Here is a 26,406-nt window from a genome sequence, read left to right on the forward strand (position 1 = left end):
GAAATAGTTTAAAAGATTGAAATGCCATACTTCACACCTTTGTGCACTGTTTAAAATAGTGATATTTCTGCCCAAATGTCTTCTCTGTGTCTGCAATAAGGGTTGAGATTTCTAGTATTCTATCAAAGATGGTTTACATCAGTCAAAGAATATCTTAGCCCCTGGTGTACTTAACTGCCTCACCAAGTCTTCCTCCTTTGTTAAGCACCTCTAAAAGTGTTATCTTCACATAAGTGGATTGTATGGTGCTGCCATCTTTTACTTGTGTAGGTCTTAAATGGGCTGCATTCAAATATTGTAAAATTATTTCCAGAAAATGTTTATCCTTCTCCCCAAAATATATTTTACTTCAAGCATAAATGGAACTTCTCTCAACTAGAATGGAAACTTCTCTGTTCATGTGGCTGAACTGTATAAGTCCTAAAGAAAATGAAGGAACTTTCTTGAAAATCATCAGTTAAAATCATGCTGTCTTTTCTAAGTGTGATATAAAACATGGAAGCTTTATAAAAGATTGAAAATCAGCTATATCAAAATAGAAAAATTTCTGCATGGAAAAAATACTGGAGGCAAAACAGACAAATGATAAACTAGGAGGAGAAATTTGTAGCTCAATTTCAGAAAAGGGGCTACATGCCCTAGTAAAGAAATTTTAGATCAGGAAGAAAAATATTAATATCTCAATAGAAAAATAATCAAATGATATGAACAGTTTAACAGGAAGGAAATTTAGATGTCATTTTAAAAATAAAAGTACTCAACTCTACATGTAATCAGACAGATGTGAATTTATGTTATATGTCATGGCACATACCATCTTTCACCTGTCAGTTTAGCAAAGATCAAAACTTTTGGTATCACAGTGCTGGCAAGGACATGGGGGAACAGGCAGTCAATCTCCAAAGTTGTACAGCTTCTTTGGAAGGTGATATCCACCAAAATTTTACAAGAATACATTTTTTGGCCCAGCAGTTTCTTTAATAGGAATTTATTCCACAAATATAACCAGATGTGCAAAAAGACCTATGAACAAGGTTATTAATTGCAGGTATTATTTACAGAAGCAAACTACTGGATTAAACATGGAGACTGTGGCATAGGAAAAGGTCTGGAAGGATACAACCAAATTCCTGAGGTGTGGAACGGTGATGGCCAGAGTGGTTCTCATCTTTGGCTGAACGTTAGAATCATCTGGGGAGTTTTTAAAGTTGAAAGTTCTTATACCCAGACCAAGTAAATCAGAATCTTTTGAAGTAGACCTGGAAATCAGTAATATTTAAAGTTCTCCAGGTGACTCCCTTATGCACCTTAAGGTTGAGAACCACCAATTTAAACATCTTATTTTATCTACATATGCTGTTTGAGATATGTGTTTTTTTAAGATATATATTACTTTTATGATTAAAAAGTAAGTTTTAAAGATATGAACATATGTGAAGTATTTTTGGAAAATGCCATTTAAAAATCTAGCCCCACCTGGCCGGGCGTGGCTCAGCGGTTGAGCGTCGACCTAGGATCCAGGCGATCAGGGTTCGATTCCCGGTCAGGGCACATGCCCGGGTTGCGGGCTGCAGCCGATCAATGACTTTCATCATTGACGTTTCTGTCTGTCTCCCTCTCCTTTCCTCTCCCTGAAATCAATAAAGATATATTTAAAAAATAAATAAATAAATAAAATAAAAATAAAAATCTAGCCCGGCCGGGTGTGGCTCAGCGGTTGAGCGTCGACCTAGGATCCAGGCGATCGGGGTTCGATTCCCGGTCAGGGCACATGCCCGGGTTGTGGGCTCGATCAATGACTCTCTCATCATTGATGTTTCTGTCTCTCTCTCTCCCTCTCCTGTCCTCTCTCTGAAATCAATAAAGATATATTTTTAAAAAAAAATTTTTTTTAATCTTATTACATAAAGATTAAACTTCTGTCATGAGGAAATTCATGCAAGATTAAACACCTTTTTCCAATGATGCTGAATAAGTGAAGTATACGGAACATATGTTTCAGAGTTTTCTTTGACTTAGTTTGCTTCAAAAAAAACAGTGAAAGTGATTTTGAATGTTAGAGTTAAAACAATTGCCTAATGCATTGGTCTAATGACTCCTATGAAAATAAAATTTTTAAATGAAATTGTATATTTGTGTGCTTAGACACACTCAAATTCCATTTTGGCTTGGATGTTATAACCTCTTCTACCCATCATATATTCTTGATGTGTTTGTCTAGAAATTATTCAGTGAGCTTTGGCCCAAAACAAGGCCCACTGTTGATGGAGGATCTCATTTATATTCAAACAAAGCCCTGATTGTAAATATTAAAGCCCAATAATGATTTTTTTAATTTATTTATTTAGCTAAAGAGCATATGTATTTAAGAAGTTAGACTTTCTATTTCATTGGATTGAACACTTTGGTTGAATACTAGTTTTTCAAGATATCTAGTGGTATGATACTCTTGAGTAAAACAGTTGATATCAAAATCAGAAAAACTTAAGAGAGAAAAATGTGCCTTTATCTACCATGGGAAGAGATGATAATGATATGGAGTTAATGGGGGGAGACAGTGTCCAGTAGAGTGCTGCTCACCCAGTGGGTGTTCAGCAAATGATTGTTGTTAATGGCGAGACTATGGAAACCAAAATATTGACCCACAAGGAAGTGGACATAATCTCATCTAAATGTTAATTGTACCATTTATTTTGAAACACAACAGACTTCTGGAGGAAAAACAGGTATGTGTCTAGCCCTAAGACTACAAATCCTAGGCAGAATATGTTTTCTGAGATACATGTCAAGATTGGAAAAAATTGTTTAACTGTAGTGGATGAAGCACAAAAAACTAAAGCAAATTAAAAATACACAATTTTTAAAAAATCTGCTTTATATTTTCATTTGTTTAGTCATATTTTCAATGGACCAAGAGGGTTTACTATTTAAAGGAATTTTCCTTTCTGCTTTTTGTCTTAAATTCTCTTAAAGTAGAAGACACATCATTCAGGCTACCTTTCTGTTATGGTAAAATTCAGCAGTATACATGGTAGAAAAGCCAGCAGGGTGGTAAACAGTTCTGATCTCACTATCTTTCTGGTTACAGATTTTTCTGAATTAACATTAAACAGTAGCCTGGAAGAAAGGACATCCTTTACTAGCATGGTTACCTGCAGCCAGGTGCATTTCAAGTGAAATGTGCTGATGGGTCCCCTGTCAGGTAGTATGTTCACTTTTTGTTCTCTCTAAATACTTTGTAATGTGTTAAATACCTTATGTTTTATATCTTTCCACAACATAAATGCTGACTTAATACATTAGGCATATGGATTACTTATCAGTAATCACATAAAAGGCTTACCAGATGTTACTAAGCAGTGCAAATCTTTAATTTCCCTTCTACCTTCATAATCAGTTTAATCTTTTTATTTATTTTTTATTTTTTATAATCAGTTTAATCTTAAAACCAGAGAAACAAAAACGATTTTTTTTGAGTGGTAATGTCATAGAGTAGAAAGAGAGTTTGATTTCAAAAATATTGATGGAAGAGAAAAACCCTAAGTGAGCACATCAGTTTGATATTGAAAGCAAAGATTTGTTAAAAGCGATTTTGCCCCAGCCCAATTGTAGGACTAAGCCCCAGGTGTAAATACCATTTTTAAAATGTTTAATTTGAGGTAGTATTAACCAACCAAAAGGATTAATGGAATAGCATTTCCTACTATCTTACTGATTTTACATTTTAGAAACAACATTAAGTAGAATCAAATGAGTAAAATGCCTGATGTTTTTCCTTCTAAAGCCATGTTTTGTCCTCAGTTAAATGGTGATTAGTTAATTTTAGCATAGTTAAGAATAAAATGAGCCCTTATTTTAAAAAACAAAATATCTAGTTACAGAAATATAAAGTAATTTTATTTCCCTGAGATATTTCATTGAATGAAGTGAATTGAGATTAGGAAAGTGTGCTCATTTGCTTGGTTCCCACCTGAGCTTTTCCCTAGTTGCCTTATAGGATTTATAAACTGAAAGGATTGTTATCCATAGATGATTGACTGTCTATCATGTGTAGGACAGTGCTTAGGTGGCATTCATTTCTACATTAAAGTTATGTTTCTGGACAGATTTAAAAATGAAAAAAATATCAAGTCATAAAACAGTTTGTACTCTGTGATCCTTTTTTGCAAAATGAAAATAGATGCATAATATACCGCAAAATACTAACTTTGGCCCTTGATGGTTTTGCTCAGTGGTTAAGCATTGGCCTGCGGACTGAAGTGTCCTGGGTTTGATTATGGCCAAGGGTACGTACCTTCGTTGCCTTCTCAATTCCCGGTCCAGTGCATGTGGGAGACAACCAACAGATGTGTCTCTCACATTCATGTTTTTTCTCTCTCTTCTTCTACTCTCTCTCTGAAAAGCAATGGAAAAAATATCCTCGGGTGAGGATTTAAAAAACAAAAAATTAACTTTGACTTTGAAAAGGATAAGATGATGGATGACTTTTATTTTACTTATTAAATGCTTATTTTATTTTCTAATTCTTAAATCCCAGCATAGACCCAAAAAAGAAAGAGCCTGAAACAGAGATGTATATAAATCTTTGAAGCAGAAAATGGAGGAAGAGCCGGAAGATTCTCTCTGAAAGATGAAGCTGCAAAATGGGTAACCCTGTCTCAGCTCTGGCTCCGCAGGAGGAGCATTAGGAGAACCGCAGTGATTAGTACACAGAGGGTACAGACTGTAGGTACCACGATCTCTGTCACCATCTGCATATGACTTAGCAAAGGCTCTGAAATGAGAGAGAAAACACAGCCACAAATATGATCATTTTAGCAAGTATAGTTTCATCCTGAAGGCTTTAACTGTATTGGAAAAACTTGGAAAATGGCATCACGCTTTCTAATTATTCTCACTTGCAATAAAAGAATTAAATGTTATAAAAAATTATGTGAGGTCTTTGGAAAATATTTCAGAAAACAGGATAAAGAATGCCTAAATTTGGCTTCTTCTATAGGTACTGTAACAAAGTCTAAATGTGTATTAATACTAGTGCTTACCATAATTATTCTCAGAATATTAGCAACTATATCCCATGGTGTCTGTGATTTTCACTGGGGGGATTTGTGAAAGGAAAATCCTTAGGAAACATTTCCAGCCTTTCAAAGACGTTATTGTGTATTTTAAGAGGTATAGGAGTTTCTATATTGAAACATAGTAACATAGTTAAGTAATAGTCCTGAAGAGTTAAATGTTAAGCATATTTCATGTGCATGACTGTAGCAGTAGACGTTGATGCAATCAATACCTGCCTTTAGGTTTTGTGCCAGGCACTCTGTAAAGGCAGGTATTGATAAAGTACAGGCCCTACTCTTACGGAGTTCATAAGCTCAACAATAAATTCTCCATCATGTCTGTACATGATAAAAGTTTATTTTAATTTAATGGAATATACATCCTTAATGTTACCTGGTTATTTCGATGTGGGAAGGGGGATAGTCACAGTGATATATTGGCCTATAAAAATAGCAGAATTGGCAGGGTTTGATCTAGCACTTCCCACCTCTGATACCACATTAAAGATGTATTTATTAAAACAGGAAGTATACTTTTCTGATTGCCCTTATAGAGAGATAAAGATAAAATTCAAAGAAACAAATGATATGTGTTGGCATTTCTTGTTATTTTATATCTCTGAGCTTTTTAGATCCCATTGCATAAGAAATGATGCCTTCTATGAGGTCAGGGTCCTTGTTTTGTTCATTGCTATATTCCCAGAGCTTAAAACACCCTGTTCCTAAGAGTGAGTGCTTAACAATTACTTGAATATAATATCTCAAGTGTTCTTTGATTTTTCTTTATTTCATTTGGTATAATGGTTGAATTTTCCCCTCCTTCTGCAAAGCCCAGTATAACAAAACTTACAGATTTATAAGTTTACAATATGATTCAGGAAGAATAAGAATAAAGTGGACAAAATATTTCTGTTTCTGATAGGTTTTTAAAATATTATTTTAAATGCTTGTAGAAATTTGAAAATTGCTTCAAAAGAAAAAACTTTTTAATCGTGATTTTGGAAGATTGACATAGGATAGGTCCACATTTTGAGATTTTGGTGATGTCATTATATAATTATATAGTTTAATTATCAAAAGGAAAAATTAAATATACTCAACCTGCGGCAAGCATCTGATTGTTGATAGAGCAAGTTTCCAAGGCTTTGAAGTACCAACTTTCCACCTAATAAGAAGCCACTTGGTAGTTAATGTTGTTTTTAATCTGCTTGTAGATTAAGTTAGTTAACATTTATTGAATACCTCTGTGCATCATTGGGAGGGGGTCGAAAAGCAGTCTTTATTCTTGAGGAGCTTATAATCTAGTGCTTTTCTAGTGATACAAAACTCATGAATGCCTGATAGCTATGTCACTGCTCCCATGTGTAGTCTCAGTGGGGTCACCCTAAAGGAGTGTTGGTAAAGAAGTGAAGTTTAGTTTTAAAAAATATTTTTATTAAGACATTCTAAATTACAGTTTCTATTCTCTGTCATTGGGTTCAGCAACATAGAGAGCTGATAAAATAAATTGTATGTTATTGAAAATCCCATTGCATAAGACATGATGCCTTCTATGAGGTCAGGGTCCTTGTTTTGTTCATTGCTATATTTCCAGAGCTTAAAACACCCTGTTCCTAAGAGTGAGTGCTTGTTTGGTATGTTTTAAAGGATTATTACATTTAATTCTTCTGAATCTCATTTTGGAACCAGTGCATTTGTGTCTCTGCCACTTGGTGGGAAAGGAAATGAAAACTATATGGTCATTATACATTTGATTTAGTTGACTTCTTTTTTTTTTATATAATTTTTAAAAATCTTTATTGATTAGTTGACTTTTTATGTATCTTGTAGAATTTGCAATATTTGTTTACATTAAGATACAACATTTAGAATAACATTTAACTTAAAGCCTTTATTGACTAATATGTCCTAAAGCAAACAGGACTCTTGCATTACCATAGTCTGCCCTTAATGTTCTGCATGTTAGGGTTGAACTTTAATGTGTGCTTACCCTGTTATAAGCAAATGAGCAAAGAGGTTGTACGAGGGCCACGCTCCCATACGCCCCTGTCCTCTTTCATGGAGCACCGGAGAGAGATGCTTGCCGAGCTTGGTGCACCCCAGCTACCTAGCTCTTCTGAAATGCAGAATGAGTAACATGGATAACTAGTCCTACCTCTCTTGGATTGGGAAAGCCATTGGCAGTGATAATCTTCTTATAATATTCAACTGAAGCCTTTGGATACCGCGGCTTATTTCTGTTGTTAAATTCGACATAGTAGAGTCCATATCTATCTGAGTATCCTTTCTCCCATTCAAACTTATCCAACAGAGACCACAAAGTATATCCTTTTATGTCAGCACCATCTTTTATAGCTGCAAAGACATTTTATCCCATATTTAATATATTTCATTTACCTGGGAAAATAATATTGTGAAGATACTCTTAAACATTTTCATTTATGAGATTTAGAAACAAGTTTTAGTCCACCATGCGTATTATCAAATTTTGTTCAAGTTAAATAGAAAAATATGTGAAGACAGGCTTGGTTTGTATCTCACCTTTTAACATTTCATTTATATATCCTTTAAGGTATTTAATTCTCCACTCGTCACATAATTGAGTACAGTGTAATTTTTGCGATGCTCCATTTTCCATCACATATATGGGAGGATCACCATATTGAGTCTGAAAGTGAGTTATAGTAATAGATATGTTAAAAAAATCCAACTTACAGGTGGGTTTCTGAGTCTGAGGTACATATGGACACACATGTTCAAGCCTGCTGTATTTTAATCTAGTGTGTTTAGTGTTTAGTAAATGCCAGTTCATACATTTATTTAGAAGTGAATGCAGGCAGGAGGCAAGTTCATATGAAAGAATACATTTCTCAATAAATCAGTATCGTAGAGAGAATGTACTTCAGGTCTTCCTACATATTCCATTTCAGGTGAGAAGGGCAGCAAAATAACTAAATGTGGAATAAGGCTTTTAGCTACAGTTACACACTTTGAAATGCTTATTTATAACAGGCATTATCTGTAATGTAAGGTCTGTCTAATCTGTTAGCCTCTGAGTACGAGTAACTGGGTTTGTTTTGTTTTGTTAATAACTTTAAATGTAAGCAACTGCGCTTAAGCTCTAAGACCATGAATTCAGGTAAAAAATGCCTTTTAAATTGCTTAATGTAATAATCACCTGAGCAAAGTTGAGGAGCCTCCTAAGTCCCCATGGCACAGAATATAGCCACTGAGACCCCAGATCAGGCCAATTTGGGTCAACCAGTTCTACTAAGTCACGATCGTTCTGGTAGCTGGGCCCCTGGCGGGAGGGGTAGTTCCTTTCTGCGATGTACCGAGTTGTAAAATGACCTAATCCTAAGAAATCAGATGTGCCTTTAATGTAGCTCTTTTCCTGGAGGGAGAACACTGGTAATCTCGACATATCCAGGCCTTGCTCTGCACTCTTTCTTCCTATTGAGATAGGAAAATAGAATTTAACAATTTTACCTTCTCACAATCATCTTATGTACCATGATGATACTGACATGTTGACATCAAACCTTTTATCCAAATCCTGGGCTTTGGGATTCATTTGTATGAAAAATGTAACCTTAGCTTTTCAAACTAGAATTTTGACATTTGAATATGATCCTAAAATTTAAAAGTTTATATTGTTCAAAAGTAATACTTCCAGAGATTATTCAGTAAGTTGTATGTGGACAAGTGTGTAGCCATCTGGAAAACGGCTGAGTTGGATTCTATGTTATTCCTTACATCAAAAGTTGGTCATTTTGATTGCCCCTGGGAAGGGGACTGGAAGACCAGTGGGAGGTGGGAGACATACGGTCATGCTCATGCATTGTCGTAGGGTGAACTGTTACAGCTCTGTGTTGAGAAATATTTTTTTATTGATTTTTTTTTTAGAGAAAAACATCGCTTTGTTGTTCCACTTACTTATGCATTCACTGGTCACTTCTTGTATGTGCCCTGGCTAGGGGGGTCTAACCCACAACTTTGGCGTATCAGGACAACAATCTAACCAACCGAGCTACCTGGCCCAGGCAGGAAATTTTGTTCTAGCTTTCAAAATTGTAAAAGTGTATGTCCTTTCACTGATCAGTTACAAATCTGTTCATCCTACGTTTTATTCACACATGTAAAAGGATATACAAGGATCTTCATTGTAGATTGAGTAGCAAAAGTTAGAAACAATCTAAATGTCTGTCAGGAGACATTGGTTAAATAAATAATGGGGTATTCATCAGTACAACACTGCAGCCATTAGAATGAATGAGGCAGTACTTTGTATACCAGCATGGAAAGAATGCCAAGATAATGCATGTTTAAATGAAACAAAGATGCAGAGTATTACCTGTAATAACAAGTATGATAACAGGTACCACCTAGAAGCAGTGCTTTTGCTTCTGTGCACAATCCATGCCTGAAAGTGTGCTTCCTCCTGGGGAGGATAGGGGGGCAGGGGGAGGGACAGAAGCTTGACTTTTCACTGTGTACTATCTTGTACTTTAAAAGATTTGGAACAACCCTGGCTGGGTAGTTCATTTGGTTAGAGTGTTGTCCTGATACACCAAGGTTGCAGGTTCAATCCCCGGTCAGTACACATACAGGAAGCAACCAATGGCCCTGGCTGGTGTGGCTCAGTTGGCTGAGTGTTGTCCCTTGCACTGAGAGGTCACCCATTTGATTCCTGGTCAAGGCACATGCCCGGGTTGCCAGTTCAATCCCCAATAGGGTATGTGCAGGAGGCAGCCAATTGATGGTTCTCTCTCATCCATGTTTCTGTGTCTCTCTCCCTCTTTCTAAAATCAATAAAAACATTTAAAAAATAAAAAGAGGAAGCAACCAATGAATGCTTAAATAAGTGGGACAGCCCTGGCTGGTGTGGTTCAGTGGTTAGGGCATTGACCTGGGCACCGAACGGTTGCGGATTTAATTTCCGGTCAAGAGCACATACCTGGGTTGCAGGTTCAATCTCTGGCCTCATTCAGGGGTGAGCGGGAGGCAACCAATCAATTGCCTCTCTCTCTCATCCTTCCCCCTCCCACTCTTTCTAAAAATAAATAGAAAATAATATTCTCAGGTGAGGATTAACAAAAAATAAGTGGAACAACAAATTGATGTTTCTCTCTTTAAAATCAATAAATAAAATTTTTTAAAAAATTAAAATAAAAAATTTGAAACATGGATATCCTTGTATAATTTATGTAAAAAAGTTTTAAATGCATAAGTAAAAGTAACATTTTTATGAGTTGATATAAAATATAACGATAAAAATGTTTCCACTGAAGCTACTGATTTAAAGAATTGAAAAGTTTGTATTATTAAATGCCTTTAAGTGATTAGCATGTTATTACTTTCAGTTACATTTAGTAACTTGAGAAAAACCACAAGTTATTGCCACTTTACTGTCTAAATATAATAGCCACTCACCACATGTGGCTATTGGAATATGGCTAGTGTGACCTTATCTTTAATTCAGTCACACTGAAGGACTAAGTTTTTAATTTTAGTAGACAAATGGCTATAGGCTGTCATTGGCTAGCACAGATATACATTATATATCTGTATACACACACACACACAATTCATAATATTTCCATCATCACAAAAAGTTCTGTTGGTCAGCACTGGTCTAGAATTACTTTTGTTCATATGTTTATTGTGACTAAAAGGGTGCTTGAGATGCCTGGAAGTAATTTGTGAACAAGATTTCAAGCAGATGCTTTCACTACTAAAAAAAATATTAACTGCTCAGAGGATCCTTTCCACATTGTGCAAAGGAAAAATTCAGCCCAGTTTCCACTTGGATTATCACAAAGTTGGAGTTGGTAGGGTCTGGGATGATTGGCCTGAAGCCCAAGAACTGCTCTATGACATAATCAGTTTGCCTTTCAGTGCGGTCCTGTTGTGGCTCCTGCAATGGCCTCTGCGGTCCTGAGAGTGATTGCACCATGTGAATGATGGGATGTGCCTGCAGGAACATGGGCACTGTCTAGTCATGAGGGCTTTTTCCTTGTGCATCTTGAGGAAATCATTCCCAAGATTTTGAATGTATGTGTGTTGACTTGTCAAAGAACTGGTCATTGCCAAAAGATTTTTAGAGATGATTTTGTCTAATTCTTCATTTTCAGATGATAAAACTGACACCCAAAGAAGCAAAGCACCATGTCCAGTCACTCACTGATTAATGGTAGAGTTGGAATCAGATAAGTCTGATAAATGGTGCTTTAGAAAAGGAAAGTTTTGATATGTTGACAGTTCTCAGACATCCAGGATAGCCTTGTTACATGAGATTGTAACCTATTCAATGCCATCCTTGTCTCTTTTTTTAGTGGGGTGTGAGCTGATACCTCTAAATCACACAGAGATAATACATTTAGATTCCTGTGGCGAGACACTGCTGGCTGCCTGCCCAGTAGTCCCATGCCCATCTTTGCCCTCTTCCAAGGCACCATATCCTTTATGGGAGTCCTGGCCCCACCCCAGCCTCAGAGGTCCTAGTCCTGGTGGTCTAGGGCACTCCAGGGCACGTGGTTCTGTCCCTTAAGGCAGGAAGTGAGGGAAGCTTTGGGTGGAAGCTGTTTCCTGGGAAGATTCTTGTTCTTAAAAACAGATATGACAAAGCTATTTCCTTTTTGTGCCCCTGGGTATTGATGTGTAAAGATGTGATGCCTGGAGCTGCTGCAGCCATCTTGTGGCCATAGTGAGTAGTTGATGTTGCCAGAGAAGAAAGATGGAATGAGCCGAGTCCTCAAAGACATCTCTGAGGGCTGGATTAACTTAGCCCTGGATGGTCCTTTTCTGGACTCAGGTGAGATGGTATATCCCCTACTTTCCAAGTGACTTTAGTTTTTCAAAGATGGAGTTTTCTATTTTGGGGCTCTTAAAAGCATCCAAACTGGTACAGTCTTGTGAGCTCTACCTGTCTTTATTCTCTTCTCTGACACCGGAAACCAGAGCTTGGAAAGTATTTCTCAAGTGACAGAAGGAACTGGCAGTAGAACTGACACCGCCCACAACTCTGCCTTTGATTTCTCTCTCCTACTTCCCCGGAGTTAAAATGGAGTGGAATGGGGAGGAAAAGACAGGACAGCAGGACAGGAGGGAGCGCAGCCCAGAAAACTGCTAAATTTTTCTCCTGGGTTCTGAACCTCTTGGGATTTGTTTCGCTGCCCCCCACTCCCGTAATTCAAATAACCAGTTCTCAGTTCTTTGGGGGTAGGTTATCCCTTGAGTGCTTCACCCAAACCCATTGTGTTCTAGCCCCCTGCCTTTTGGTCATTTCACATGATTTCAGTACTGTTGCTGTGGCATCTGGAGTTTAGAAATGGGTCTTGGCTCACCGATACGCTCCTTCATGACTTGGGGGTAGTCACCGGCATAAATGGGGTTGGCAAACCAGCCCAAGCAGAACTGTAGGTATCTCTCAGCAGCTTCTATGTCCTTGGGATTACTGATGTCCACTGGTTCCCCCCAGTTGCAGTTCAAAGTAATCCCCACCAGCCCTTAAAGGAAAAGAAAGAAAAAGGGATGGCAGTTAGAATGATGTCACTCCTCTGGGCACTTCATTCTCAGCACGTGTGTGGTGGTGAGCCTCACCTTGCTGCTTGCTGCGCCATGTGCTGTTGTAAGAATGCCAGGCTTGGGCATGGGCCTGAAACAGGAAGGAATTCATCGGAGAGGTCTGACCATCCATTTCTCTGCCTTTCAGTCTGAGGTGGCCTTTCCTTCCTAACTCCAGAGATCCAGTTGGAGTCCTATCATTTTCATGAGTCTAGCCTTGATTATCCCAATCCATAGTCTCCCATCCTCTGACCTCTAGAGGCACTTACTTACTTTGTACGATACAGGAGACTTGGTCTAAATCTGGCATAAACACATAAAACACCACTTTGTGTGTTTATTTCTAAGATTTTTGCTTAAGTTTCTCATGTTCCTGGTCCTCTGGAATAACTTGGCAGTGCTTTTCCTCTAATGAGCTCAGGAAGCTAGGAAAAGACCAAAATCTGCAGCAATCTTGAGAAATGGGATTTAAGTGTGCCAACCCACCTTTTCGCCATATTCTCTACCAGTGACCCACTGATGTCTTCAGAGTTCTGCCCTTTAAATATTCACAGTTTAAGAAATCATAAGCCAAATGTAGAAAGAAAAAGTTCTGTACCCAACATGAATTTGAGGGTCTGGCATGTCACCCAGTGGCCCCTTCCTACTTCTCAGATGTTCCACCTTCTGCTCAGAGTCCACTGGGGCCTCCCATCATGCCTTGTACCCCTGTTCCCCAGTTCATCACCTTTACCCTCATATATGTCCTATAATGTGACCCAATTCCCTTCTTTCCCAAGCCTTTCCGGTAGCCTTGTAACCATGGTATGTCACCTTCAGCATCTCTGAATGTCTCCTTCACTTTTGTGCCCTGAGCTTGGTCATCCTGAAAGACTACCTCCCTTGCAGCTCTTTCCAGGAGAGGCCATTTCCCCCCCCTATACCCCACACACCTTAGGGTAGTGTCTGTATTGTTCTTCATTGCTGCTTCTAAGCCATTTTTCCTTCCTCCTCCAAAAACCTTAGGTCTTTTGAAGTCCGTGCTATCAGAGGAGCGCTCCTAACTTCTTACTACTGTCCTTCACCACCCTCCAGTTACTTTTCATTCATTGAAGATTTTAGCCCTTAGCTCACTGTCATTCCCCCCCCCCCGCCCCGTCACCATTCCACACAAGACAGCTTAGACCTATAGGTGACGAGTTTTCACATGCTCATGCTCCATCCCTTGGCTGGATTGTAAACCCTAGAGAGCAGCCAGCAAGCATCGTCTCAGCCGCAGTGTCTTGTAGAGCACTGGATGACAACACTCCCACATAAGTCCTAATGGAAGGACAGTGGACGGTGTAAAAGTGCTATGGAAGATGCTAGTTCTGAGGTGCAGCTGCAGAGGACTGAGCTCAGGCTCAGACCCCTGGGGCATGTGAGCTGACACGGAACCCAGACACTCCTCCCAGAAGGACCCACCTCACCTTAATGATGTGGTGTGCCGCCTTGTACAGGCCTGTGCCGTGTAGCTTCAGGCCTGGCGCGTGATGGCCCGTCTCATAGCCTTTTTCTGCCATTGTCTACAGGGATGGCGAGTGGAAACCAAAGGACCCGTGAGCAGTGGCAGGGTACACTTTGGTTTGGGAAGTGGGTTTTCTCATTGGGAGAGGGGCCCTGCTTACCCGAGGATCACTGAAAGTGACCCAGTGCTTCACCCGGTCCCCAAACACCTCGAAACACAGGTTGGCGTAGTCACTGAAGTAGTTGGTCATGCTCATGTTCTGCCACCCACCATACTTGACCTGAAGCAGCTGTGAGCAGAGGAGTGGAGAGAAAAGCAGGTGCCCCAAGGGTCTGTCTTCAGAAAAGACTTTTGGAGGTGGTTGGCCAAGTGTGTGGGAAAAACGGATGATTACAGTTACAGAGGATTTTCGGAGAAGAGCAAAGATGCAGGGTGTTGAGCATTAAGACTTGAAGGTGGTGGCAGTGATGAACCATGAAACATAAATATGGAGATGAACTGTGGGACATATCTTATACAAACAAGACAGATAGAACAAGGAGGGTTTGACACATGCTTAAAAGGAACTTGATTGAATATTTAAGAATATTTGGCAAGGGAAAGAGATCCAATCATGGGAAAGAATCTTGAATATAAATTCTGAAGAAATAAGATACTGGGCATGAAAGCTCTGATTAGAATTTTGAGGGCCGTGCTGATGTCAGAAACCTCAGAGAAGCCTCTTATGAGAGCGGGCTCTGCTGTCCTCAGCAGAGGGCTCTCTCCCACCCAAAGGCATCTGCTTATGAGGGCAGGCTTTCCCAAGATACATCATCCCGCCAATATTACCTACCAAGCTCTCCTTGGCGGGTTTGAGGGGATGCTAAAGGGGCTGGTAAGTGAAGGCAATCAAGGAAGGAGCTGGGGGGTCGTTTCCAGTTCATCTGCCTAAAGCCTTCTCTCTGCCCCTAGCCCCAGCTTAGCAGCCTCTGGTGACTTTCCTTCCCACAGAACAAACCCCTGTTACCTTAGCTTTGCAGTTGAGGCCTTCCAAGTTACCCCTCCAATCTCTCCAGCCTGCTCCCCATACTTTAACCCAATTACTTGCCCAGCCCCTCCTTGCCACACTCCCTCTAGCCAGAACACCCCTTCCACCGCATGCCCCAACCTTTCAAAGCACTGATCAGACTCCATCTCCTCCCAACACCTCCCTGAAGCCATGTCTCTATGCTCTGATCTCCCGCCACCCTGTGTCACACACAGCTACACACGTGGTTCCTCTCCTGGGTAGGCTGTGGTCTCTGTGTGGCCTTGTTGAGTGAATGAAAAAAAATCCCCTGAATAGTGATGTCTAACAGTGATGTATTTTAGCATGCTGAGACTTCATGGAAACTGCTTGGGGAGGTGGTGGGCCTCACATATGAGCACAGATGGTGCTGGCTCAAGCAAACTGGGAAGAAAAGGCTAAACAAACTTGTTAATTATACCATGTCATCAGATCTTACTCAAAAGATGTTTTTTTCTTTATAGTTTGATTTGTTGTTTTTAGGACAAATGTTCTGGAAAACCTCAAAATCCACAGTTAATCACTTATTACAAACATCAGTTAAACCAGTGTGACCCCCTGCCATGGGTGTCACTCCTTCCTATCTTTTTGTCCAAACCCAGTCTTTGTCTCTACCTTGCCTACCCCAGGTCCCAGATCAGTCTCCCTCCTGCTGAGCTGAGCTGAGCTGAGCTCCCTGTGGGCCTCAAGCCTGCACAGCCCTCACCTGCGGTAGATCCCAGTGGTGCAAGGTCACGATTGGGGTAATGTTGCTCTTCAAAAGGGCATCGATGAAGTCGCTGTAGAATTTGATTCCCTTCTCGTTCACCTGGTCACCTGAAGGTGAGATAAAAGAGGGCTTGACAAGAAAAGATCATGGCCTTGGCCTTCTGAAATGCAGCATTCACAGGCATGAAGGTACCTCAGCCCACCAGCACTTGAGCCTCAGAGGGGTGGAATAGATACTTCTGGGAGTTCAGCTATCTGCAGAGCCTGTGAGAGCTGCTGCCAAAAGAAACCATGTCCGTGGTCTCCCTCCCCAGGATTTTGTGGTGTCCCCCCAAAACCAACATGGCCTAAAGGGGCCACACTTGGGCTGGGGAGGGACTGCCCTAGCTTACCTCGGACACCAGTGGGTAGGAGCCGGGGCCAAGACAGGGAGAGTTGGTAGTGGTTCACGTGCAGCTCCCTTAGCAGAATGATGTCTTCCTGTGCAGATAGAGCAGGAGGCAGGTCAGGGTCACCCAGGGCCCTGGGGTAGGCAGATAGGGGTCTTGCTGGGGATCCCAGGCCAAGGCTTATTCATGTCCAGACCCCTAGAGGGTGAGGAAGCATCTGTTTCCTCATCTGTACAATAGGTGTGATACCACCCACCCCTGCTTCCTCCTAAGGATAGAGTCAAATAAAATGGGGGCGCTTTGAGAAGGCCATCAGGGTATCCCTAATAAACTTGGGTAATGAATTCCCCAAACAGTCAATCCAGAGAGAAAAAGTGAGTGCTGAGCAGATGGATTGAGGATGAGCTGATCCCACTCCCTCCACAGGGACTGATTCACATGCAGGGATCAGGGATTCAGGCCACTGTGGCCTGTAAGCTCTGGGCCATTAGCATCAGCCTTTCAGCTACCCATCACTTGGGTACCTCACCAAGGCCCTGGTTCAGGTGGGTCCTGCTTTCCTTTCCTCCTACATCTACCTTCCCACATTCTGCACACACTGCCAGTCCCCAGTCCCCACTGGCCCTGCTCCCTTTGGTGGGGAGTGTTTAGCAGAGCACTGGGTTAATTTTGTCACCTGGGCTCCCCTAGCATGTCACTGCCCACCTCTCAGCTAGCTTCATGCTTAAACACCACAGACAAGCCTTTCACTCACCTGGACCTTGTAGTAGCCGTTACAAGCCACGTCTGCTGTCTCATCCGCAAGCACCTTCCCTTTCCTGCTGTGTGTGAAGACATCCCAGATGCTGGGCCCCTTCCCATCCTGGTCCCAGGCCCCTTCTGTCTGGAAGGCGGAACTGCCCACACCCCAGGAGAATCCTGCAAGTAGAGACCCCAAGCTGTGCTCTGGGCCCTCCCACTTCCTGCCCAGTGCTGGGACTGTGGGCTACGTTCCCAGGCCACAGGGCAAGGCCCCTCCCCAGCAACTGCCCCTGTCTCTCTAGGAGTGGGAGCCTGTGGGGTGGGATGGGGGAAGACATAATGCATTAAAAACATTTTTTTGCACAATGTTAGCTCTGATTAGCATACTACCTGTTTAGTAACTTTAGACAAATCTGTTAGGGACTTCTCTTTTATTTTAGAACAACTACATGGAGTTATTTTCCACATTCTACCTGTCAGCTAAAACACTGAACTCCTTGGCAAGTCAATCAAGGTGGGTAAGCTGACAGGCAAACGGACAGACCAACAGAGGAATGGACATACCAAGTGGGAAGGTTCCGTAGTAGAAGGCCTCTTCTGGGGATCCCTTTCTGGTGGCCCCCAGTCTGGACACCAGAAGTAGCATCCACCAAAGGGTGACACATGGCACTGGCTTCATGGCACCTGGCCCTCCCCCATTCCTGGAAAAGCACACCTGGGCAGGTGTAGGCCCAGGCAGCCAGGGCTGGGGGGCCCAGATCCCAGCTTGGGCCAAAGGCCAGGAGGGGAGGACGGGAGGAGGTGGGGATGCTCTATCTAGAGAAGCACTGGCTCTGCTGGCAGCAGCTAAACCATGGTTCTGCTGAACCAGATAGAATTTCTGTGTGAAACACTAAGGAGAAGATGAGCACTGGGTGTGGAGAGCTCTGGGTCTGATGGGAAAGGCTTCAAACCAGCCCCACTCCCTGTGTGACAGGGTGACCCAGCCCATACCCTGTGAGAGACCCCAGTCTAATGGGGAAACCACCTCTGCCTTAGAGAAGCTCCAGTTTGATGGGGGAGGTGAGACAACCACAGAGCCACTGTAGCACCCCCACCTACACACTGGTATGTGCAGAGAGACAGACACCCTCAAGTTGGGGGCCTTGAGTAGGGTCACCATCCCAGGGCCTCCTGTCCTGAGGCTCAGGTCAATTCCCTCCCACTAGGATCCCGTCTCTGATGCCAGCCTAGCCAGCTTACCTAGGATTGTTCCTGGTCCCAGACTGCCCCAGAGCAGTACTTGGTGGCCACAGGGCTCTCAGACTGGCCCCAATGGTTTATGTTGCCCCCTCACGGCCAAGCCCACAGCCCTCCCGAAAGCTCTGGTTGGGGGCGTGGTCAGTGGCCTAACCCCTGTACAAAGAGCTTCAATAGCCCCATTCAGTAGGGGGCAGGAATGCTGAGCTGGCCAGTGGGACCTGAGTCAGCAGCTGTGCAGCTTAGCCCTGGGTCCAGGGGCATCCAGTCAGCCTCTTCCCAGGGAAGAGGAGCAGTGACCCAGTCCCCTTGACCTTTCTGGGCCTGACATGCCACACTTGAGCCTGCTAAGCTTAAAGTAGGGGTATGGGAGTGGGGAGCAGCATGTGTGGGTACTGTCTCTGTGTCTACCCCTTCCTGCTACAAGAGAGCATTCACGGTAGAAGGTAAAGTTGGTTTTCCACCTTGCATTCCTCTCTTTAGACCCCTCGTTTATTTCTTTACTCACTTATTCAACCAGGACTGCCTGCTCCCTTCACCTCACTCAACCTGCATTCTTCTTGCCTTTAGCTGAGCCTTCATTGTGGTTATCTCAACTTTGTAGTTGATTAATTTCTTTCTATGCATCCTTCAACTCTTCTATGGGCAGCAGCACCTCCTCCAGGAAGCCTTCCCTGACCCCCCCATCCCCAGGTCAGTTTAGGTGCTTTGGGTTTATCCCTCCAGCCCTGCACTTCCATGTGTACTGTTTATGTATCTGTGCCCCTTGCCCATTTGTAGGCTCCTGGGAGGCAGGGGCGTGCCTACCTTGTTCACCCAGCATTTCCAGAGCCAGTACTTAGTTGGCACTCAGTCACCTGAGTTGAATCTAAATAGTACAATAATTATCCTAAAATGGCCTAACACTTATTGGGCGCTTCCTGCAGGCCAGGTGTTTCCAAATAGTGATTCATTTAATCCTCCCAGCATCCCCTGCAGCAGAAGCAGCCTCATCCTTGGTGGGGGGAGAGGGTGTGGATTTCCTGGCCCCCTGCAAGGGTAGGATTGTACTGCTGTACAGACAGAAGCAGCCCCTCTGGGCTTGACACCAGCCTGGAGGTAGCCCTACTCTGAGGCTGGTACCACCACTGGACCCATTCTGAGCTCCTCCACCATTTCCCACCTGAGTTCCTTCAGGCTGCCTTGCCACCCTAGCAACTGTCCAGAGATTTGCTGCGAGAGGCCTGGGGGCAGGTGCCTGGACATAGGCGTGCGCTGCTTTCCCTTAGGCTTTCCCCACCCCCACCCCTGGAGCCCAGCTAGGGGCTCGAGCTGGCTCCCTTGGGCTTCCACTGCCAAAGACTGTGATAAGGGACTAAGGTTCTCTCCTCCTAGACTCCGAGGCTCCCCAGGCACATTCATGGGACAGAGACTGCTTCTTGGAGTGGATGCCAGGGCTGGTAGCTATCTCCCTACCACTCTCCATGGTTTCCTTCACAAGCACTTCCTGAGTTCCCACCAAGTACTACAAGAGGCCCTGGGGACCAGAGTGAAATGGGACTTGACCTGTGCCCTCCAGGGTCTCTGGTCTGATGGGGGAAGGGGAGGGGTAGAGGGGGAGGCGGGTGGGTAGTTGTAAACATGGTTCAGAGCTATCAGGCCTCTAGTGGGAGGATAGGACACTGGAGGCGTGGGGAGGTGGGGCTGGCTTCACAGGAGAGGGAGCACTGGACATGGTACTTGAAGGATGGGGAGGCTTTTGCTAGATGGCAGGGGAAGTGATAAAGGGAACAGTGTGAGCAAAGGCCTGAGGCATGTCTGGGGACCTGGGAGATGTCTCCTCTGGCCTCTGGCCTCCAGAGGCAGGGCTGTGTCCTCAGGGTGAGCAGGCTGCTGGATAGCCACCGTCCTGGCCATCTCTCCTGTGGATGGATTGCTGCGAGTGTCCATGGCCGGTGACGTGCCATTTGCTCTGGAGCTGGTGCCTGCCTCTCTAGGCTCGTGGGCTTTGGGGACTCCACTCTCTGGGCTGAAGTAGGCAGGAAACATAAAACTTTAAGAGCTGATGTCACCTCTGAAAAATGCCCCCTTCTCGCAGAGCCAGGGGCCCAGTGTTTGTGTTGGAGGGTCTGCTGGTTGGCCTGGCATGGCCAGGGCTGCCTGGGGTGTCTGTGGACTGGGTCTCTGCTGTCTGATCCTGTTCTTCCATGGCGCAGAGCCTGACTCTGGCTGGTGAGCCCCCTACAGACTCCCTCCCCCACATATACACACTCCAGGGGCTGCTTGGGCCCTGAGGCCTGGAGCAAGCAGGGCAGGACCCTTCTCTTGAGTTGGGGTCTGAAGTCCCTGGACCAGGGCTGGCTGAAGAGCAGGTGTGTTACTGGAGGTGCGGCTCAGCCCCTGTAGCTTCCTCCTCTTCCCTCCTTGCCAGGGGCTGCAGAGGCAGGGCTCCCACTCTCAACAGTTCCAAAGGGACTTGGTAAAAGCCAAAGGTCTGGTCTTAGGTCCTGGGGAGTACTGATGGGTCCCAGGCATGCAAGTATGAACATGGGAGGCACAGCTCAAGGACTTGCTGGGCAACCCGAGCCCACTCTGTGCCTCAGGATCCTTCAGAGAGAATCAAGGGGCAAAGGACTCTGGGGATTCAGGAAAATGGATTTCTGCCTCCATGTAGCTAGGAACTGGCTGTGGGATCCAGGGACAGGCACTTCCTTTCTCTGGAACTGAACCATCCCATCTATGAAATGAAAGTTGCTCTTTCAGTGTCTGACATTGCAGGGCCCAACAATGCTCTTCCCTGGCCTTAGGAGCTGGTCTTTCTATTTCCAGGAGGGTTTCTAGGCCCCATCTACTGCCTTCCCCCACTCTGAACCCCTCCCCACAACAGCCCTGCAGCCCAACTCAGCCCTGCCCAGCCCTGAGCTAAGGAGACAAGCCCCAGGAGATAAAGCTCAGTCCTGGTGTGCTGTGTGACATTGGGCCGACCACTGCCCCTTTCTGGGCTTTCTTTTCCTTCTCTGCAAAAACTATGGAACCTAGCTCTATCAGCTGAAGCCTTCCTTAGCTTTGGGATTCTATTAAAGGGAACAGGCTATTTTCAAGTGTCTAGGTTTTGATTTTGTGGTAGGCAGGGAAGCTGGTCAGAGCAGCTTCCTGGGGAGCAGAAGTTCAGGGGGAGGAATGAAGTGTTTGGTTTATAAGGAGCACTCTGGGCCTGACCCTGACTTTCTCCCAAGCTTTCTTCTGAGGCCAGAGCAGAGACAAGTCTGTGACAGGCCTTTGGGGAAGGCAGTGGGAAAGAAAGTGGAAGGGATGGGGACAGCAGCTTGTGCAGCAGAAGAGGCAGGGTTAGGATCGAAGCCTCTGGAGTCAAACAGACCTTCGAATCCCACCTCAGCATTTGCTAGGTGAGTGTTACATACAAGTTACTGAACTTTTCCCAATCATTTTTCACATATATGGGAATGACAATAGTCCCTGCATCCTAACATCACTTAAACATTAAACAATGTAAATGTAAATGCTTAATGCAGCACCAACAGAGAGAAAAGCCCCATTAAATGATCCCCGTCATCAACGCCATCATACTGTCAAGGCTGAAATCCAACTCTGCTCTTTACGCAGGCACTCTGTGCAAGGCACAGTGCCTCCTCGATGGCCTGACAACAGGTTTCCACGACGTGAGTGCTCTGTCTGGGAGATGCCAAAGTCCCACCATGCTTTGGGCTCTAGAGGAGCAAGGCCTCTCTGTCCCTGTTGAGGCCAGAGCTTTGCACCTAAGAGCCACCAGCTCTGGTCATGGGCCAGGTGACCGGGCGGGGCAGGGGAGGGGGGTCCTCTGCTAGCTCTGGCTCTGTGCACAAAACTCAGGGCCTTTCACTTTCTGGATGTTGATTGTAACTTCCAAAGTCCACTTCATTTCTTTTTTTTCTCTTCATTTTATTTTTTCCATCACCATTTATCCCCCCTTTACCCTTCTCCACCTCCACTTATCTCCCTACCCTTGCAATCACCATACTGAGTCCACTTCATTTCTTAGAGCCTCCAACCTTTTATTACAAAAATGCTCAAATACAGAAAAGTTGGAAGAATCATACAGTCCACAGCGTATGTCCACCACTGAGAATCCCTTTTAGTACAATTGTTTCATTGCATGTTAATCTCTCTATTTTCCCTTCCTTCCACCCAGCAATTCATCTTACTTTTTTGATGCATTTCAAAGTAAGCTGTGATGTCAGTTCACCCCTAAACACGTCAGTGGGCCTATCATTAACTACATTTGTGTATAATTCTTTTCTTTTTGAGGTAAAGTTTGCTGACAGTAAAGTGCACAAATCTTAAGTGTACTATTCTGTGAGTTTTGACAAATGCAGTCATTTTGTAACAAAACCACTATTAAGATACGGAACACGCATTGGTTCCTTTCTAACTCTGAGTCACACTGCGTCTTTCTGAGGACTTTGAGGGGAAACTCCAGCAGGTCTCAACGGCAGGAGTCCATGCTGACTTGTTTCCCTCTTAGCTCTGGCTGCTTGGAATTTCCGAGATACATTTGTGGCTTGCCTCCAGCATACACTCAGGACTTGAATTAAGCATTTCTGTGTGTCATCTTTCTCTTTTCCCTGATTCCCTTGTCTGTTATTTTTAAGTCCTCTGAAGTATATACAACTCTGCAAGCTGGTTCTCAAATCCTTTTTTTGGAACAAGACTGAAGGAGTGCTGCATAAATAATCATATTGGAATTTGCAGGATATTTCAATGGTTTGTGGTGTCCAAATATGTGAAAATTGAAGCTGTTCCAGTAAGTCTGGAATGAATTGACACCCTATGCGCAGAGTACGGACCTGTGTGTAGAGTATGCAGTGTACGCTTGCATACACACACACACACACACACACACACACACACACACACACGATTTCTTTTCTCAGTCTAGAAACAGGCATTGGTAGTGAAACCATCAATTCCAAACTGAAAGAACTCACTCAGCAGTGGTCTTGCTGCCCAGGATCCCTGATGGTGGAAGCTGGGGAGGGGATGGTGGTTTGAGCGGTGGCCTTGAATGGCCTCAGGCTGGCACTTGTGAACAAGAGATGATGATGGTGACAGGTCTGGACCAGCCTGCCATGGTGGACCGCACATCCCCACCAGGCTCTTTGGTCTGAGTTCATCTGCTGTGGTTTTCTGAGTCCTGTCTTGCATTTCTCCCCCTCATCTCCACTCGTGGGGAATTTTGGGAGCAGCTGCTGAAGACCCCAGCCAAGTCTTCAGGTTCCAGTTCCTGAAAGGTGGAAAGGGGAAGACATAGCTGGGGAGAAGGAGAGTCTCAGTAAAAGCAGTGGGGGTGGGGGGCTCCACAGCTTTTCTCTCCTCAGGACATTCTCTGGGTCTGTCTTCCAGAGTATCCATCACAGACCTCTTTGATTTAGGATGCTGTTGGATTGGAGTCTGTCTCCTCACTGGATTCTAATCTCTGTTGTTATTCACCATCGAATCTCTGTGGCTTCAGGGCAATACTATTTACTTAAGGAATGAAAGAATTAAGGGTGTGTTTTTCTCTCTCATCCCTCCACGGATGATGTAAGAACAAGCTCAAGGGATCATCCTTGGGCAGGAAGCAGGCCTGGGGCAGGGGTTCTGGGGTCCTGGTCTGACAACCCTCATTGGTGCATATAGCACCTCATCTGGTAAGGGGCACCAGCTTGGAAGAGGGGAGCCTGGGTCCTTCTACAGAGAGGTGCTGGCTCCATCCTCAGACACAAGTGTCTGTGGATCCAATGATGATCTCAGAAGTTTTCTGAAGCAATAGGTAGGGACTTAAAATTTTTATTGATTGATTTTTAGAGAAAGAGAGGAAAGGAAAAAGAGAAAGAGAGATGAATTTGTTGTTCCACTTATTTATGCATTCATTGGTTGATTCTTGTATGTGCCCTGACTGGGGATCTAACCTACAATCTTGGCGTATCAAAACAACACTCTAACCAACTGAGCTACCCAGCAAGGCCAAGGATTTAAAATTTTAAAGACAGTGAAAGATTTTATATAATTATATAAAATCCAACTGTAACTAAAAAATACAAATATAAAAATAAAATTAAAATATAAAAATTAAAAATATATAAATTTTAATTTTTACAAAATTACACAGAAAATATATGAATATATTCACATCACATAGAAATGGTAACCCCTTTCCATGCTACCCAGAGAGGTTGTCCATAACGTGTCTTTCTGCTTTTCTGTCGTAACTTTCACAGTGACTGGAGCCCTTGAGCTCCTGAAAACAAAGTAGGAGGATGTCCTCAAATGTCTTGCAACAGGACCTCACTTAGGTGGCACCAACCTTGATTTTAAAATGGAACAATTATCTACAAGAGGAAAACTGAGGGCACCTACATCATAAACATGAAGAGAACCCGGCAGAAGCTTCTGCCATTGTTGCCATAGAAAACCACTGATGTGAGAGCCCTATCCTCCAGCAATGCCTGCCAGCAGCCAGGCGCTGTGCTAAGGTTTGCTGCTGCCGTCCAGCCGCTCCTATTGCTGGTGGTTTCACCCCCGGAACCTGCACTACCAGCTCTAGACAGCCTTCTGGGAGACAGGAGACGCTCCATCTGGTGGTTACTGATTCCCTGGGCTGACCACCAGCTTCCCACAGCGGCCTCTTACGTTACCCTGCCCTCCATTGCCCCGTGTGACACACTCTCCTCCACGCCTTGCGCACTTCGCCAGCCCCGTGCAACAGGGAAACGCCCTCAGCGGGCCCAGGAAGCTCTGCGCATGCGTGGCACCATCTCCCATGAGCACCCGCGGGCCGTCCTGCCCGGTCTCTACTTCTACGGAGATCCTGAGGAGACTGAGGAGAAAGAGCGGGCAGGCCGCTGCTGAAAAGGCTGTGACTGGGGGGAAATTTCAGGGCGAATGGACCTCTCCAGACTCAGATTTACTGCTACTCAACCTGAGGTCTCAGACCGGCCTGGAGGCACGAAGGTGCTCTTGGTGGTGCCCGTCCAGCTGTTCCCTGCTGACTGGGTAGGAAGGGCCCCTGAGTGGTCGTAAGCCCTTTTCCACACACTCTTGAACACACGTGAAAATAATGTTGACAGAAACTAAACAGTTTCTTAAAAAAAAAGAAAGAACGAAAGAAAAGGAAGAAATAGCAACCGTCCCTGATGTATATGGAATAAAAAAGGGTAAGGCCCTTGTGCCTCTCCTCACCTACCCTTCCCCAGATGCCACTTCTGACAGCTGGCTGTATCCTTCCCTGACTTTCCTCTGTGGTTTCATACAAATCAGGTAATATACATATATGTAGTTTGGTTTGATTTTCTACATTAGTGGGGATAGATATGTGATAGTGTTTGGCAACTTGCTTTTTTTTCACTTATAATATATGTTAGAGATCTTTCTGGATCTGTTCACCCAGAGCTGCCTCATTCATTATAATGGCTTCACAGCATTTATTGTGTGGATGCTCCATAATTGGCCTAACCAGTCTCTTGTGAAGGGACACTTTTTTTTTTTTTTTTTTTTTTTACAATGCTTTGCTCTCACAAAGAATGCTGCAGTGCTGTGTCTGTACATGTAATCTCATACCTGTGTGTGTATATCTATTTCTTTTTAAAAGTGGAATTGCTGAGTCCATTGTGATTTTAATGGATGTTACCAAATCATCTTTCATTAGAGTTAACTTCGTAAGTAGTTAGAAATGATAATGGAACTATGGCTCAGGATGTGGGAGTCAACAGGACCACAGGCTGGTGGTTGAGGAAAGGATTAACTCCTGCTGGGAGCTCAGTAGTAAGAGGGAGGTACAATTGCTCTGGTTAATCCCCAAAGAAACCCACACTGGTCCAGAGCTTTATAGTTTACCGGGTGCATTTCTGTGCATAATCAATCTCATTTAACCCTATTGAATGAGGAAGGGCAATATTACTTATTTTCATTCCATTCTATGGATGAGGAAACTGAGCCTTGAATGAGTCTCACACTCAAGTGATTGGCAGGCCCAGACTTCAACTTTCAGGCATTTTTCCACCATGTCAACTGCTCTTCCCTTTCTCTCTGGGTCACATCCTCTGTCTCTCCCCTCACTCCTTGCCACCCCCTCTATAACCAAATCCTCCCCAAACAGTGCTGACCTCAGGGTCACCCCCAAAGCCCACTCTTCAGGCTACAATAAACCCAGGAATGTAC

The 26,406-nt window shown here is 43.9% G+C and overlaps 2 protein-coding genes across 6 annotated transcripts in view; one reads left to right on the forward strand and one right to left on the reverse strand.

Annotated features, from left to right (window-relative positions):
• ZWILCH (zwilch kinetochore protein) overlaps nucleotides 1-6,783 on the forward strand; it is a 29,259-nt gene extending 22,476 nt beyond the window's left edge. The window contains exons 18-19 of one of the 3 annotated variants that reach the window (XM_081159011.1): nucleotides 3,089-3,202; nucleotides 4,538-6,783. In XM_081159011.1, the coding sequence (XP_081015137.1) occupies nucleotides 3,089-3,177 (89 nt within the window). In that variant the 3' untranslated portion in view covers nucleotides 3,178-3,202; nucleotides 4,538-6,783. Of the gene's footprint in view, nucleotides 1-3,088; nucleotides 3,206-4,537 lie in introns of all 3 variants that reach the window. The other 2 variants (XM_081159012.1, XM_081159013.1) reach the window with 2 other exon arrangements.
• LCTL (lactase like) lies at nucleotides 4,659-17,698 on the reverse strand (the record flags this gene model as incomplete). 3 transcript variants are annotated; one of them, XM_081159028.1, is made up of 13 exons in its annotated part: nucleotides 4,659-4,774; nucleotides 6,159-6,222; nucleotides 7,213-7,412; nucleotides 7,599-7,725; nucleotides 8,236-8,510; nucleotides 12,404-12,565; nucleotides 12,660-12,714; nucleotides 14,072-14,167; nucleotides 14,270-14,398; nucleotides 15,861-15,970; nucleotides 16,255-16,342; nucleotides 17,006-17,169; nucleotides 17,557-17,698. In XM_081159028.1, the coding sequence occupies 13 exons, from the start codon at nucleotides 17,669-17,671 to the stop codon at nucleotides 4,659-4,661; spliced, it is 1,701 nt and encodes a 566-aa protein (XP_081015154.1). The 3 variants fall into 3 exon arrangements, with proteins under 3 accessions (XP_081015154.1, XP_081015155.1, XP_081015156.1); XM_081159029.1 differs by lacking the exons at nucleotides 6,159-6,222; nucleotides 7,213-7,412; nucleotides 15,861-15,970; ... (1 more) ...; nucleotides 17,006-17,169; nucleotides 17,557-17,698 and having other exon boundaries at nucleotides 14,270-14,359; XM_081159030.1 differs by lacking the exons at nucleotides 6,159-6,222; nucleotides 7,213-7,412; nucleotides 14,072-14,167; ... (2 more) ...; nucleotides 17,006-17,169; nucleotides 17,557-17,698 and having other exon boundaries at nucleotides 14,270-14,359.
• Between the last annotated feature and the right edge of the window lie 8,708 nt (nucleotides 17,699-26,406).

This window comes from Miniopterus schreibersii (genome assembly GCF_964146895.1).
Source record: "Miniopterus schreibersii genome assembly, chromosome: 1".
NCBI classification, from domain to species: Eukaryota; Metazoa; Chordata; class Mammalia; order Chiroptera; family Miniopteridae; genus Miniopterus; species Miniopterus schreibersii.